The following is a 17,139-nucleotide window of genomic DNA, read 5'->3' on the forward strand; positions in this document are numbered from 1 at the left end:
TAAGGATATTTATAAGATAATGCAGGAAAATCATTTTAAGCTCTATCTAGAGGCTAAGGGAGTAGCTCTGTGGTAGAACAATGCTCAGCACGGGTGAGACCTGGGCTCTACCTCCACATCAATAAAAAACCCAGCTGCGAAGGGGAACACTCCTCCATTGCTGGTGGGAGTGCAAGCTTGTACAACCACTTTGGAAATCAATTTGGTGGTTTCTCAGAAAACTGGGAATAGTTCTACCTCAAAACTCAGCTATACCACTCCTGGGCATATACCCAAAAGATGCTCCACCATCCCACAAGGACACATGCTCAAATATGTTCATAGAAGCTTTATTCATAATGTGGTACATTTACACAGCTATTAAAAACAAAGACATCACAAATTATTCAGGCAAATGGACGGAACTTGAGAATACCATCCTGAGTGAGGTAATGCAGTCCCAAAAGGATATGCATGGTATGTGCTCACTTCTAAGTGAGTATTAGCCATAAAATATAGGACACCCTTGCTACACTACAGAGACCCAAAGATGCTGAACAGGAAGGAGGGCAAAGTAAGAATGCTTGAATCTCACTTAGAAGGGGAAAAGTCAGAGGAAGCAGAGAAAGGGAAGAAACTAGGTGGGAGAGGCGATGGGAAGGGGAATGGGGGAGGATTCAGGATCAGGTGTGGGGAGGAACAGGAGAGATGGCCAGATGGCTATGAGAATGGATAGAAATCTGCAACTGATGGGGGTGAGGAGGTGGGGGCAACTCCAAGATGAGACAGACCTGGGACAAAGGAGGTGCCCCAGATCAAAGGGAGAATCCTGAGCTGTGACTCACAGCACTGGGGATATGGTATCTGAAGAGGCCAAGGCAAGAACCCCAGTGGAGTAACAGACAGCAACTACTCATAAAACTTGACCCAAAATTTATCCTGTCTACAAGAAATGCAGGAATAGGGGATGGAGCAGAGACTAAGGGAATGGCCAACCAATAACTAGCCCTACTAGAAATGCATCTCATGAGCAAGCACCAATCCCTGACACCATTAATGATACTGTTATGCTTGCAGACAAGAGTCTAGCATGGCTGTCCCCTGAGAGGCTCCACCCAGCAGCTGACTCAGGCAGATGCAGATACCCACAGCCAAACAGTGGATGGAGCTTGGGGACTCTTATTAAAGAATAGGAGGAAGGATTTGGGGACCAGGAGGGGACAGGAACGCCATAGGAAGACCAACAGAATCAACTAACCAACTAATGTTTGGAGCTCTCAGAAACTGAACCACTAACCAAAGAACATATACAGGTTGGACCAAGGCCTTCCCGCACACATGCAGCTTGGACTTTATGTGGGTCCTAAACAACTGGAGTGGGAGGGAGGTGTTCCCCAAAAGCTGTTGCCTGTCTGTGGGATGTGTTCTTCTAGCTGGGCTGCCTTGTCTGGCCTCAGTGGGAAAGAAAGCACCTAGTCTCGTCAAGACTTGATGTGTAGGATGGGGGGGTACCCAGGAGGGCCCCTACCTGCTCAGAGGAGAAAGGAATGGGGAATGGGGAGAAGGGATGTGGGAGGGGGTGACCAGAAGGGGGCAACGAGCAGGATGTAAAGTGAATTAAGTAAAAAAAAAATAATTATTATTATAAAAAAGGGGAAAAAAAAAACAGCTGAGGGAGGGGTGGTGTCACATGCCTTTAATCCCAGGACTCAGGAGGCAGAGGCAGGCAGTATATAAGTGATAAGCAGGTTATATAATTTAAAATTAGTAACAGAATACAAAGAAATTAAAAGAGGCAAACAACCTAGAAAATGAATAGTAAGGTAAGGGAATCAGTTCACCAGGTTTTGAGATTTACTATGCAGTCCCAGTACTGGCAAACACCAGACACAAAGGAAGAGCCAGGAGTGGACCCCACAGAAATGTCTAAGTGATGTTGACAGCGGTGTGAAAGCCCCGACATTCAATAGAACAGACAGCTCTTTTCAACAATACTAGTGCTACTAAAACCTGACAGTTGTAGAGCCAACAGAAACTTTGACTGTTTTATAATTTATACAGTAAAAATAGACCACAGGCTTACCTGTAAAACATGAAAATAGGACACCAATAAAAACAAGACTGAGATTAAAAAACAAAAAAGGAAAACTTCAGACCTAGGCCTAGGTAAAGAGTTGTTCATACAAGGAAATGTTGATAAACTAAACTTGGCCTGTTAAAAGCCATGGAGAGGCTGCAGCAGAAGCTTCTTTGTGTAGCCCTGGCCATCCTGGAACTCTCTCTGTAGAGCAGACTGGTCTTAAACTCAGGGATACACCTGCCTCTGCCTCCCTAGTGCAGGGATTAAAGGTGTATATCACCACTGCTTGGCTGGGAAAAATATATTTTTAAAAACTACTAGATTTTAAAAACTACCAGATGAATTCTACCTGAGTATATAAAAAACTCAATAAATTAAAAAACTAGTAGCAAATTCAACCAAAGATGGGTAAAAAATATAGTGATAACTCATGAAGAAAGACAGAGATTCCAAACAAAACGTCTAAATTCCAAATTAACCAGCTAGCAAAGTGGCACGTGTGCTTGCAAATTGCTCTGCAGAGTACAGATGAGAACTGAAGCCATCTCTTATCTACTGAAGCCCTCCACAAGTGTGCTAAAACAAGACAAAACTCCTTTCTGGGACTGGCTCAGTGGTTGAGAGCACTGGATGTTCTCCAAGAGGACCCAGGTTTAAATCCCAGCACCCACATGGTTGCTCACAACAACCCATAACTCCAGCTCCAGGAGGTTCCATGCCCTCTTCTGACCTCACACATGGTGCAGGTATACATGTAAGCTCAACATTCACATACATAAAAATATTAAAAAGAAAAGAGAAACTTTCTCTAGTATTTTTCTTGTATTAGATGACATGACTTGTTTATTAGCATAATAGCCAACTTCCAATTTTTCCAACACTTCCTTTAAAATATTTATTATTTGAGGCAATATATTTATATTGATGGCTCAGATGTTAAGAACACTGGCTGTTCCTCCAGTGGACCTGGGTTCAATTCCTAGCACTCACATGGCAGCTCACAACTGTCTGCAACTCCAGTCCCAGGAGATCTGACACCTTCACACCAATATGCATACATAACCATATATGTATGTATGTGTGCGTATGTATGTATGTATGTATATATGTATGTATATATGTATGTATGTATACCTTTTGTTGTGGTTGTTTTATGTGTATCTATGTTCCACCAACTTGAATGTCTGTGTATCAGCTGTGTGCCTGGTGCCCTGGAGTCTAGGACATAGGATCCCCTGGATTGGAGTTACAGACTGTTGAGTGGCCATATATAGGTGGCTGGGAATCAAACCAGGGTCCACTGGAAAAGCAACCAGTGCTCTTAACAACTTATTGATCTTTCCAGGCCCCTGATATTTTTTAAGAAGTGAATTTAAAGCCATAAAAAAAGAACACAGCTCTGGCCAGTAAGTATGTAAAAGCCGACTGCCTGTGCTTGATGCCCAGACCCCCCATAAAGGGAGGAGAAAACAGACTGTACAAAGCTGTCTTCTCACATCACATGCACACAATGGCGCACACATGTGCCCCCATTACATACACAATGATAATAAAACAAAGATTTTAAAAGAACATAATGCTAAGCAAATAAAACATGCTAGCTAAATCTTTTCCACTTGAAATAGCATTAATGTTTCTGTTTTCCTCTAACTTAGAGGTAACTTTTCTGGCAGAAGGGGAACTCATTTTCATATAGGAGCTGATGCCACACATCCTGAAGCAATGCTGTGGCTGGTAGTGTGACAGGCAAGTTCCTGGCTTGGCATTCAGTGGATGTGGCGATTAGGACAAGGAAGTAGAAACTGGGTGTATCTTCTGATATTTGTGGACTGTGCCTATGGCTAGACATTGTTTGAAATATTTGACATATACTAATTAGCTTTGTTCAGAGCAGCTCTGGATATGAAAAGCAGAGGTAGGCAGGTCTTAAGGTGGCATTTTATGGAGAAACATTGCAGTTGAGGAGAAGTAATCATTATTCTTTTTGTGTTTGAAATTCCACTTACATCATGAACAAAGAAAGGAAGGTTTGTAGCCAAGAATTCGAGTAAGGATAGGAAAAAAAAGACTAACCTTCCGTTAGTCTTGCTCACTGTACTTCTGTGCTTTCTCAAATACAGCTCTGTCACATGGAATGAAAGCACACTACCCTATCTGTTTGGTTCTGTTTTGTTTACCTAGATTTTAACACTGTGTCATTGGGTAGTACTCAGGGCATTCTGCAAGCTTAGAAGGAAGAATAGTACAACAGAAATAATCACAAGGCCTTGATGTGAATTCTAGCACTGTTACCCACTTGGTAGTGGATTTTGGAAGTACACACTTTTATGTATATTCATATCCTTGGTTCCTCTGCTTCCTAGAGGACTTGGGCAAATATCTTAACCACTGCTTTGATTTCCTTCCCTGTAAAATGAAGATCAAGTGTTTGTCTCTGTTAAAGACTCTCTCCTTGACTTGCTTAGTTAAGATTCTATAACCTCTCTAGGCCTCAATCCTAGCACCTGTATATAGGGTCTATATCACCTAGCTGTAGCAAGCATCTTGCTAAGTAAGTTTAGACTGTGCAAACCCAACAGACATCGCAGCACCTACATCTGTCTTCAGTAAGAATCCCGTCAGGTTGGCTAAGCCAAGGTGTCTAATCCAATGTTTCCTTTTAGTAATTTCCTATCCTTACTCGAATTCTTGGCTACAAACCTTCCTTTCTTTTTTACATCTTTCATGATGTAAGTGGAATTTCAAACACAAAAATAATAATGATTACTTCTCCTCAACTGCAATGTTTCTCCATAAAATGCCACCTTAAGACCTGCCTACCTCTGCTTTTCATATCCAGAGCTGCTCTGAACAAAGCTAATTAGTATATGTCAAATATTTCAAACAATGTCTAGCCATAGGCACAGTCCACAAATATCACATTTGATATCAGTATTCTTTCTATGCTTCTGCTGTGTGCATGGAGGCCAGAGGACAATGTGAGAGGTCCTTCCTCAGGGCTATCTGTCTTTATTTACCCCACTGAGACAGGGTCTCTCCTACCCTTTAACTTGCCAGCCATGTCTGGTTGGCTGACCACCAAGTTCCATTGATCCACCTGTTTCTACCTGCTCATCATTGGGATTACAAGTCACTAACTGTTCTTCACCTACTCCTTGCAGGTGATGGCATTATCCTTTGGCAGGCTTCCATGTAATGCTTCATGTACTGCAGCTGTTAAATCTATTGTACGCTTGTTACACTCTTTCATTTTCTTACTACAGAATGCCATAAGCATGTCTTAATTTTCTTCAAGTTCTCTACTTATTCTAGGTATGGAAAGGGATTTATTAGAACAAAAGATATATATTTTGTTTTTCTGAGAAAGGGTGTCTCTGTGTTGAACTCATTCTGTAGACCAGGCTGGCCTCCATCTCAGAGATGTGCCTGCCTCTGCCTCTTAAGTGCTGAGATTAAAGACATGAACTACCACACCTGGCTAAAGATATATTTTTAAGACTCTTAAACAAAATAACAATTGCCTCAGGGTGAATGCTCACTGCCCTGTACCTTTATTCTCGCTGAACACCATCACTCACCAAATATTACTTTAACTTGTATTATTCTGCTATTAGTGAATTGAAACGCTGTCCATGTGTTTATTCTGCAAAATGATGTTTCCTTTGCCAATTAAGAAATCAATTGGAATTGTGTTCCATGTAGTGGTTAGGTTGCAGCTGAAATATTCCCTTCAGCTATCCATTTTTAAGGCAAGAGTATTCTTTGCCTCAGTGACGCTGAGTTTGGTGACTGGCTTTCGAGTTAGGCAGTACTAGCTTCATTTGGAGCTGCTGTGTTATTTTCTTTGGTAGCAAGAAAAGAGGCTTTAAGTGCATTTGTGCCACAGGACTTGCTTTCCTCAGTGCCATGTGAGGAGCTTCCCTTGGCAAGGTTTGCTTCATGAGAATGAAAACACATGGAACCCACCCCCAACTGGCAGTAAGAGCTAAGCACAAATAAGACAGGGCAGAAGCAGTTCTATTGATGAGCTCAACCCACTCAAGTCAGGTTCCAGCTGACCCAAAGAGGCTCTAGCAAGAACAAATTACAGTTATTTAAATCACCAAATTTTTGGGTGGATTTCTATGTGGCATTAAGAGCTGGTGAGTATTCTTACTATGGTGAACTATAAAAACAACTGGAAGAGGTTCACATACATCTCCTCTGCTCCCAGAGTACCACATATAGTAGAAATAAGGCCACATCCTCTATTTGCCTGCTTATTGTTTCTGCCTTTTCTTTTTCTGCTAAAAAATATATCAATACAATAAACTCATTGGTTTTCACTGATAACATCAATATAAAGTTATATGTGTAGATTAAAATGAAAATTTAAAATTCTACCGAGTCTCAACTTTCTCTCCAATCAGACATTGTTGTATAAGTTGATTCAAATAATTATCACCTTTGCTTCCTTTAAGCATCAAAATCTTACAACTTCTGAGCAATAAAGTATTATTACAAAGACTTTAAAGTCTTTAAACTATTTTGCATGAGTATCACTAAAGCAACATAATTTATATAGAAATGCCAACTGTTTTTCTTTTTTCGTTTGTTTGTTTGTTTCTGAGACAGGCTTTCTCTGTGTAGCCTTGACTATTCTGGAGCTCTCTCTGTAGACCAGGCTGCCCTTGAACTCATGGAGATCCCCCTGCCTCTGCCTCTGCCTCCCAAGTGTTGGGATTAAAGGTATGTGCCACCACTGTCCAGTTGAAATGTTAACTGTTTTTATGAGTTGTAAGAACAATTAAGAAAACCAATGTGACAAGAGAAAAGAACCAAAATGGAATTAAGGTGTCAATGTGGGTGTTACTTTTTACAAGTCTTCAGTGACAAAGAAGGTAAAGGTTTATTTTTTCCAAAGGTATGATATATATTATATAGAGAAATAATTTATTTATACATATGAGTTTATATATAAAAACAATTATAGCCATTTGAAAATCAGCACAATAACAGCAGAAAATGGCAATTACTAAGTACTAATTAGGAAAAAAACAGTATATTTATATTTTGGTTTTCTGTTTTCAACAGGTCTTTAGCCAGTCTTGTTGAGATAGATTGTAAAACAGTTTCTTCCCCTGTGAGGACATTACAACAGAATATATTAACTTCTAAAAGAGTTAATGTTTTGAGCTACTTTCAATAGTAAGGCAAAAATGAGAACATTTATCTAAATGAGGTTTTTTTTGTTAATAGAACATATATCTTTTAAAGTTAATAGAACAAAAATTTCCCTAGAGAATTAAAAACCACAATTACCATTTCTATTATAGTATAAGCAGATTAAAATGTGGACTAGAAGCCTATATTATTCAGGGCAGCAACAGGGTAGCAACTGGCTGAACCCCAGAGAAGCAGTACTTCAGGACCATGTGTGCTCACTCAAAATAATGAAGCGTTACTGCTCCAAAGGTACTGACTCTCTGAGAGGATCAACCTTCAGAATGCACAAAGGGATCCAGATGAGATCTGGGTGCCAATAACACGGGTGCAAATGAACTCTAGAGACAACCTCTTTTAAAAATTTTAACAGCAAATCCTACCCTCACATTGAGGAGTCTCAGGAGACGTGACATGTAAGTACACCCCCCCCCATCCCTGTATTTATGTCAACAGTTCTAACTCCACTAGGAATTTTTGTGTATTAGAGAATGTTAGAAGCTACAAATGCAATACAATATGATGAAATACTCTCTCCTTCAATTTGCTAGAAGCAATAACATCACGCTTGTCTGCTACTGTACTTCCCAAACATCTTTCCTTGGAAAGCAAAGAAACCTTAAGAAAACCAGAACCCATTTAAAATACTTCCCACCTCCTCCAATCCCAATTTCGAAGAAAACACTTGTAGGAATTATTTCAAATGTGATCATGTAATGAAATATGAATTTTTAAACACAGATTGATTGTTAGCTGAATTCCTTTGTCTCCAAAATCAATGATAGAAAATAAAATACTGACTTATTTCAAATGTGTTTCTTTTTTAATATAACAAAAGAGGCCAAACTGAAATATTATCATGATTAATCTTTTTAAATAGGCTGCCCAAGTCCTCACCTAAAAAAAATGAGTCTAGGTGCAGAGTTAGTGCACACACCTCCATTTTTACAGATCATGCAGCATGTTATACAAAAACAACCTCTGTAGCAATTTTGAAAGTGCACTTAATATAATGCTGTTACTATGGTAACACTGGCAGGCTAGTTCTTTGAAAAGAATCACATCAGAGTTTGAACAAGGTTATGTCATGATCTTTACTCTTCTTTCCTCGTAAATGTTTCTTTTGCAACAGCACACACAATAGAAAAGTATCGACATAATTAGTCATTTTGACTCAGTAATTATTTCTAAGGTCTTTGGTTTTTTTAGGACACTGTCCAAGAAAATAATGTAACTTAGGGCTGAGTCTATGGCTCAACTGGTAGAATGTTTGCCTAGCATGCCCCATCACCACATAAAACTGGGTGTTGTTGAACATTGTGTAATGCCAGCACTTGAGTGGAAAACAGAGAGAAGGGGACCAGAAGTTCAAAGTCATGCTTGCTACATAGTGAATTTGAAGCTAGCTGGACATATGTGTGTCTCGGTCTTGTCTTTTATGTGAGACTTTGGTTTTTTTTTTTTTTTTTTTTTGTCTTCTTCAAGACAGTACTTTTCTATCCTGGCTATCCTGCAACTCACTCTATAGACAAGGGTGGCCTTAAACTCAAAGACCTACCTGCCTTTGCTGGGATTAAAGGCATGCACTGATGAGACCCTATCTTAAAGGAAGGAAGGAAGGAAGGAAGGAAGGAAGGAAGGAAGGAAGGAAGACCTGATCACAATTCAAATGTTAAAATTTTGTCATTCTAAGTTCTAGGCTTTTTGGTACAAAAATTATTGATGTATTCATCAAACACAGCAATCATAAACTTTAGGGATATGAGCAACATAAATAATAAATGTCTTCTTTATTTTCCTCTCCATGCCATTCATGTAGCACACCTATAGGGTCTATACTGTGATTTCAGGAGCAATTCTTACAATAATTCTGTGAAGTAAATAGACATAGGTATTATTATCTCCACTTTAAAGATATGGCTATGTGCGAGACAAAAACAGCCGTGACAAATGGGGCCAAGGCAAACAGAAGTAGGAAACAGGATTGCTTCTCCCGTATACTGAAAGGTGAGGCTGGGATGAACCCATGGCAAAGTGACTGCCTGGCACAGCGCACTCAGGCCCCAAGCACGATCTTGGTACTGTAAAATAGAAACAAAGAGCCAAGCAGGGAAGCTCACATCTAAAATCCAGAACTTGGGAGGTGAAGGCAGGAGGATCCAGATGGCCATGGTCATTCTCAGCTACATGTCATCTGGACATCTCTGTCATCTGTGGCTGATCAGGCTTGTGAGAGATTTGTGCTGTGGGCCTTTCTGATACACTGCTTATACAAATAGTACTTTATTTTGAAGCCTTTCAAAATATGTGGTTTCAAACCCCCATACAATTTACCATTCTAACCATTCCTTAGTATATACAGCCAAACAAAGCTCAATAATTTTAAGACAGATATGGGGAAAATTCCCTTAGCACCTTGTAGTGAAAGGATATAATCTGACATCTTTTTTTGTTGCTTTTGAGAAAAGAATATCATTTATTATGAGTTTACATATATATGTAGCAGATAAGTTATCAATGTATCAAATGTATCAATGTAAAACTGCACCACATTAAACTATAGTTAAATAGGAAATATATATATATTTTCTAATACAGAACTGCTTCATTTAAAGATAAATTATCCTGGGTCAAATTTCTATTCACATTCCTCAACCCCTGTGATATTGGGGACAAAACAATCATTTCCACACATGCCAACTGTGCAAACACAGAGGTCAGAAAACAACTTGAAGGAGGTAGTTCTCTCCTTCCACCATGGGTACTCAGGGACTGAACTCAGGCTGTCAGGCTTGGCTGCGGTGCCTTTACCTGTGAAGTCATTTTGCTGGCCCATTTCTACCTTCTTTGTACTTTTTCTTACGCTGTGCTGAGGACTAAACACAAAGCTTCATGCATGATAGGTAAGCTACATTCTCTGTCCATTATACTTCTTATTTTGAGACAGGGTCTTACTATGAGGGTAGGCTGGCCTGAACACACTCTGTAAATAAGGCAGGCCTTAGACTTGTGATCTTTTTGTGTCGTTATAGGTCTTTATATAAACTGAATTTCCCACAGTGGGGGGAAAAAGTCAAACCAGTGTTAAAAAGATTCTACGAGGCTGAATATCAATGGCTGAGCTTCGTGGCTGTAGATAGTGGAGACCAGAACCAGATTACCTTAGACTGTCCCTGTAAAAGCCATTCACTGTCCACTCCTATGTCTGAACATCCCTGTGACTATTAAAATCTGTCAAATGTATTCTCTCTGTGTGGAGAGTTTGGCATCAGAGTCTTCTCCAGTCATTCTCTACTTTATTTTTTGAGACAGGGTCTCTGATTTAACCGGGAGCTCGATGATACGATTAATATGACAGGTAAGCAAGTCACAATGCCTATCTGCCCAGAGCTGGGATTATAGGTGCCTGCTCCCATGCACAGCCTTTACATAGGTGCTGGGGACCAAATTCACGTTTTCAAGTTTGTACAGCAAGCACTTTACTGACTGAGTTGATACTACAGCCCTAAAATGTATCCTTAGCAGAATACTAGCCCTTGCCAATCTAAAAGCTACAAAATTATCAGATATCCTAGACCTATACCAAGTTTCCCTTGGTTTTTGCTGTAGATTGCTTACTTGCAGTCACCACCAATGTGTTAAATACCTTGATTTATCATTTTCTTTGTTCTGTAACTAATAAAATCTCATGTAACCACTTCCAGTGGTTATAACCTGAACCTATGCTCCCAGGCTACAGACACTTAGGTTTGGCTCTAGAATAAACTATCTTTTATTTCCCGATGTGAGTGTTGTATTTTGTGTCAATGGCACCAACAGCCTGGGCAACTTTCAGCTTCTTAATGACTATATTGCTAGTATAATATATTCACTCCAAAATAATAGCACTCATTTTTATCTATGAAGGGAGGCAGGCGTTTTTGATAATTTAGTAAAAGGAGCCACATAGCATCTTGTACCAAATCAATTGTCAATTTATAAATTCTCTAATAATAACTTTATAGATCACAGTGCATGCTGGTTCTGACGACTGACATTCCTTAGCAAGATTTAAATTATGAAAGCCGTGGAGTTCCCTTCACTGAGAAACTCAATGAAGTTCTATCACTTAACAAGAATGGCTACCTGGTGGCAAAATTATTGGCTATATTTATCAATACCATTCTCAGCACAAAATCTATGTCCTAGTGTGTATGCTCAGTGGCACCAGTCTCACGGTATCAACAGTGCCCTCCTCTGTCATGACATCAGATACATGCTAGAGCAACAGCAGTTTGGTACTTCTGAAGACATGTCCCAATACAGCCTCACCACAAAGGTTACCGAGAACAGTTATCTGAGTATTAAAAGCACTCTGCTCATGTGCATTAGTCTCCTCTCTGCACCAGCTGAGGTGTGGGCTGATGCTGTCTGTTCAGCAGACAAAGAAGGGATGCATTTTAATACAAGGAGGGGAAATCACTGATTGACAGTTCTTGCAAAAAGGTTAAAAATTCAAAAGGAGTGTCTGCATGTGGCTCTGAACTTAAAAGCTTTTTCTTTCTTCCCAACCGAAGAGCAGTAGCAAGTAATAGCAGGTTGCCATGGAGACAAGAAACTAGAGGGATCAGAGAACTCAATTTGCAGTTAAATGGGCTGGAAACAATCCTTACTAGTTGGTGAAAGAAAACGATTAAAAATATACTTGATTGCCAGAGGGATTCTTGTACACCTCGCCATTTCTTAACCTCATTAATGAACAAGGAAATCTCAAAAAACCCTCTAAACCACTAAATGAAAACCCAAGGCATCCACAGGTTAAAGCCGCTGTGCATCAATCAGGACTCACGCAGCATCGCAATCCTTACTGGACTGACTGAGAGTCTTGTTAATGATATTTGCTAATATCACTGAAATGAGATTAAAACTGTATTCAAGGCTAAACTGAGATGACCTGGGTCTGGAGCCTTAGCAGAACCAGCAGCAGGGTGGGCAAAGTCCAGGGCAACAGATTCAGGTAGTAACAGCTCAGATGTAAAAAGCTCAGCATACCTTTGTGAGTGCTGTAAAGGGCTGCAAATGTCACGGTGAAGAAAGTTGTGGAGTATTTGCCAGCGTTTACTAGATGAGGAAAGGCTCTTCTTGTGTCACGGTACCGGCGCAGGCACTGGATGAAGCGAAGCCAAGCAGGAATGCACTGAACAATGGCTCGCACACCATACGTATAACTGTGGCAAAATTCTGGTTCTGTGAAGATTTCAAAGAAGGAGGGAAAAAAAATCACAATTCAAAAAAATGAATTGTTCACGATATTTAGTCACACAGTACAACTACCCATCAGCATGTCCATAAAACCTTAACTCATGGGTTCAGTCACTTTCTCCTATACAGGTACTATTTGCTCATGCTCTTTAGTGGCTGAGAAACCAAGGAGAAGCCAGGGAGAAGCCAGGGAGAAGCCAGGGAGAAGCCAGGGAGAAGCCAGGGAGAAGCCAGGGAGAAGCCAAGGAGAAGCCAAGATGACCACCAGGAAAATACGTTCTCTTGGATTTCTGAATATGCTAGAATCAACTCAAGTGCAATTTTTCACTTTTTTCAAGTGTAATAAAACTACAGGAGAAAAGTCTATGAATAAAAGAAACAAAAAACCTGCTTTTCTCTATGACTTTAAACATATGGAAAATCTAGAAATACCACAGGTATGAAGACAGTTTTCTAAGTGGCATGATATTATTAAACATATACTCATAATACGTGTTCTGTGACCTCCCTTCTAATTAAGAACAAGCCTATGGTCCATTATTGGTTTTTAATGCTGCTTTGGAGTGGTTTTTGTTTTTGAGACAGGATTTCATTATGCGTCCTAGGCTGCCCAGGGACTATCTTATGGTTTCAGCCTCCTCAGTGCTGGGGTTGCAGGTGCTTGCTGCCATACCCAATTTATCATTATCTTTTGTGAGTACATGCTATACACACGTCTACATTAGATCTTTGTTATGAATGCAAACGTTCTAACTACATGAACTTGGCATTACCCAAGCATGGGTAAAGAGTCAGAAGAAGGTCAAGACTTCTGAGCTGACCAGGATGTTCTCAAGGCACTTGACCTGATTCTAAGCAATCAGTACTTTGATCACTGACACCTACAATGGCATCCTGAGCATTTCTGTGAGGGCAAATTGCTGGCACACTAGCATCTGTGATACAGCTACCAACACATATGAACGTTGAGAGATTACTGCAGAATTCTTTAAGTGTAAGTTGTAAATTTCTTGGCAAATGGTTGACTAAAATCATAACACAACTTAAAAGCCAAATGATTTCAGATAAAAAGATTGCTAACAGAGTGCCAAGCACATTTAATTGCATGTATAATGCTATTGGATAAGTTTTCATCATGACCTTAACTGTCGCAGTTATCATGCCCAACAGCTCTTCGTTTATGCTGGCAATTCAGTAGCGCGAATACAAAATCATACCCTACCTTGCAGATCAGTTGGCAACAGGCCCTTACTCTCATCCCATTTAAGCTCAAAACTGTAGAAGCAGATCATATATTCCAGGTCCATGAGGATCACTGACAGGCTGTTCAGCTGATCGGCCAGCCAGAAATCAGCAAAGCCTACCTTATGGAATGGAGCAGTAAATACTCGAAACTGAGAAGAAAAAAAAGAGAGAGAGAGAGAGAGAGAGAAAACAGTCTTCAGTTCAAAGCTGACCACTCAGAGTGACTGCTGATAAATAGGACGCCAATAAATCACAGACATACACAAAGCCCAGACAGTGAGGTTGGGTTAAGTAGTAAAGTAGTAAAGAGTTGAATGCGAAGTTGTAAGGGAAACAGTGTTCGTGGGTGACTGTGGGGTTGCTGGTATTTAAAAATAGAAAGCAAGAGGAGGGAGAATACACTAGGCAAAGTGGTTCATTCCTGTAAGCCAGGCATTTAGAAGGCTGAGGCAGAATTGCAACAAGTCTGAGGCTAGCCTGAGCTACCTCAAAGACCCCATCAAGAAAAAAACAAAAGATGGCAGCCCAGAGAGACAACCTGGTATTAGGCATTTGCTGGACAGGAGACACACGGCTGACTAACTACAAAGCTCTTCTTTGCCTATAAAAGACAGAAAGGGCCAGACAGTGGTGGCACACGCCTTTAATCCCAACAGGAGGGAGGCAGAGGCAAGTGGATCTCTGAGTTTGTGGCCAGCCTGGTCTACACTGTGAGTTATAGGCCAGCCAGGGCTGCACAGAAAAACCCTGTCTCAAAAAAACAAGGAGGGGGAAACAGGCAGGGAAGGGTGATTACATCATCTGAGGCATGTCACATTCTCTAACCTAAGACATTCTTACAGTATTGGGTTTCAAACCCAGGATCTTACGCATATAAGGCAAGCACTCTACCATTTAATTGCATCCCAGCCTATGTAATATTGATTTCACTAATGTAATGGTAATAACTGTGTTCACCTTGTCATTTCCACAAAAATCACCCCTCTGACCACTATTCTGAAAATAACGATAAATCTATTAAGCAAACTTATTGCACACTAACTCATGCAATATATTCTCTAAGGGTTTATGGAATAGTATAGCTCAATCTTTAAAACAATTTGTTTCTTAAGGGGAATAGGTTGAGACAGGCCTCACTATGTAGCCCAGGCTGGCCTCTAATTTGAAATTCTTCTGTTTTTACTCACTAAGTTCTAGGACCATATGTGTAGCAGCATGCTTAACTTTCTCATAGCAATTCCAAAGCTAGGTCCTTTGCTATTCCCATTAACACAAACTCATCTTGATTTGTTTTGTATAAACCTGTTATAACTGCAAAGGAAATCCTGGCATTGCAGAGCAGAATCAGACACTAGTGCAATCACCGGGAATAAACTCAAGTTGTACAGAAGACCTGAACAATCCTGCAGGAAGGGGTATTGATAAAGATAGCTTTTATCTTTATCCTCTTAGACTTCCTTGACTTTATTATACAAAAGAAAATGTGTAAGATAATGATGTATTCCTCTGACACAGTAGTAATTTTGAAAAACTTGCTTAAATTCTTAGCTCTCTGGATGTATAGCTGTATTCATTTAGTAGACACATTCAACCTGGAAATCCATGGCAACCCTCCTCTCAGATGTGGCTGGGTTTTTCTATTCATTCTATAAACATTTCTCTTCAGAGAGATACATGACTATATCATATGAATCCTCCTGACTGTCATCTATAACAGATACTGTATTGAAACTAGATTTGGAAACAACAATAACAAGTTTTGAGATACTGGTCTCTGGAGTTGATATCTTTTGGTTCCATGATCCTCTGGAACTGGAATTACAGGCAGTTTTGAACTGCCATTTGAGTGCTGAGAATCAAATCTGGGACCTCTGGAAGGGCAGCCTATTCTCTTAACCACTGAGCCATCTCTCCAGCCCCTTGTGTTCATGTGTATGTACACACAATTTTACTACAGAACGAAAGAAAATATTGGTTAAAAAGTGATCTGTGGCCAGGCGATAGTGGCATATGCCTTTAGTCCCTGGACTTGGGAGGCAGTGGCAGACAGATTTAGGTGAGTTCAAGACTAGCCTGTTTTGCAGATTGAATTCCAGGACAACCAAGGCCATACCCAGATATCTTTCCTTGAAAAACAACAACAATAACAACAACATCACAAAAGAAACTGATCTCTAAATGATATAACTAAGGACTCTATTTTAAAACTTTAGTTAGCTTACTAGAAGAATACAAGGTAATGTTACTATTGGAAAACCCGGGGCTTTGCTTGTGTTTCCTAATTGGATTTCTAGTTGGGGCAAATACAGAAATAGGAAAGAGAACAAAAACCCTACTGAGTATAAACAGACTGCACTAGATCAGACATACTAACACTGCACAGAGTTGGACTTAAAGTCCTTCAGCTTTTTTGGGAGGGGGGACAAGGGAAGGTAGCATATGTCAGTTTCAAAGATTCCTATATAACTATGAATATAAATGGTGAACAGTCTTTACTATTAAGACCAAGCATTTTCCACAGTAAAAATGGAGATGAAAAACAAGGGAAATAAGAATTTTATCTTAGGACAAATCTTTAAAAAAACATTTCCAAAGAAATATAACTATAGTGAAGACATTCTATTAATTCTCTGACATACATTTTAGGGACTAATTTTATCAATGAAGTTTGAATAAAATAAATAGGTCAACTGATTTTAAATGACCTATACACAATAACATTTGTGTTTTAGTAACAATATTAAAAAAGGAACAAATTACTCTTTCTTTCTACATCTCACTGCTTCTAGGAAGGCTTTTACTAGTGTGTTAATCCTTCTTCTACATCGCACCAGCCTATTCAATCAGCCAGTCTGCATTCATCAACACACAGTGCAGACCCAGACATAAACATTCACCCAACAGGGATCATTCTACTAATCAGAGAAAGCAGCCATGCATGAAACCATGGCTTCCTACCTAAACAAAGGACGCACTGGGGAACTGCACACAATGTGCACACCTACATCGTCCTGTTATTGCAATATTATCATAGTAAGCTTTTCGAATCTTCAAAAAAAAAAACCTCATTTAGAAATAACTATAGAAAAACTAGAGAGGTGGTTCAGTAGTTAGTGTACTTGCTGCTCTTTGGAAAAGGAGGTTCAGCTCCCAGCACTCTCAGTGGTTCACAACTGTCTGTAACTAAGCTCCAAAGATCCAATGCCTTCTTTTGGATTTCCTGAATAACAGCCACACAAGTGGTACACATAGATATATGAAGGCACCCACATATATGAAATAAATCTTTTAACAAATAGGCACTTTATAGGGATTTTTCAGTTATAGGTAATCTAAGATGATACTGATGTAAATGCAGTATAAAGTGACCTTGGACTTCTGATCCTTCTGCC

General features: G+C 39.8%; 1 protein-coding gene across 1 annotated transcript in view; it reads right to left on the minus strand.

The window, feature by feature from the left end:
* Positions 1-17,139, minus strand: part of Xpr1 (xenotropic and polytropic retrovirus receptor 1) — a 142,718-nt gene that overhangs the window by 18,598 nt on the left and 106,981 nt on the right. Inside the window, exons 10-11 of the mRNA XM_034512918.2 lie at positions 13,725-13,896; positions 12,293-12,487 (exon numbers count right to left, since the gene is read on the minus strand). Of these exons, the coding sequence (XP_034368809.1) occupies positions 12,293-12,487; positions 13,725-13,896 (367 nt within the window). The remainder of the gene's footprint in view (positions 1-12,292; positions 12,488-13,724; positions 13,897-17,139) is intronic.

Source organism: Arvicanthis niloticus, chromosome 10, assembly GCF_011762505.2.
Source record: "Arvicanthis niloticus isolate mArvNil1 chromosome 10, mArvNil1.pat.X, whole genome shotgun sequence".
NCBI classification, from domain to species: domain Eukaryota; kingdom Metazoa; phylum Chordata; class Mammalia; order Rodentia; family Muridae; genus Arvicanthis; species Arvicanthis niloticus.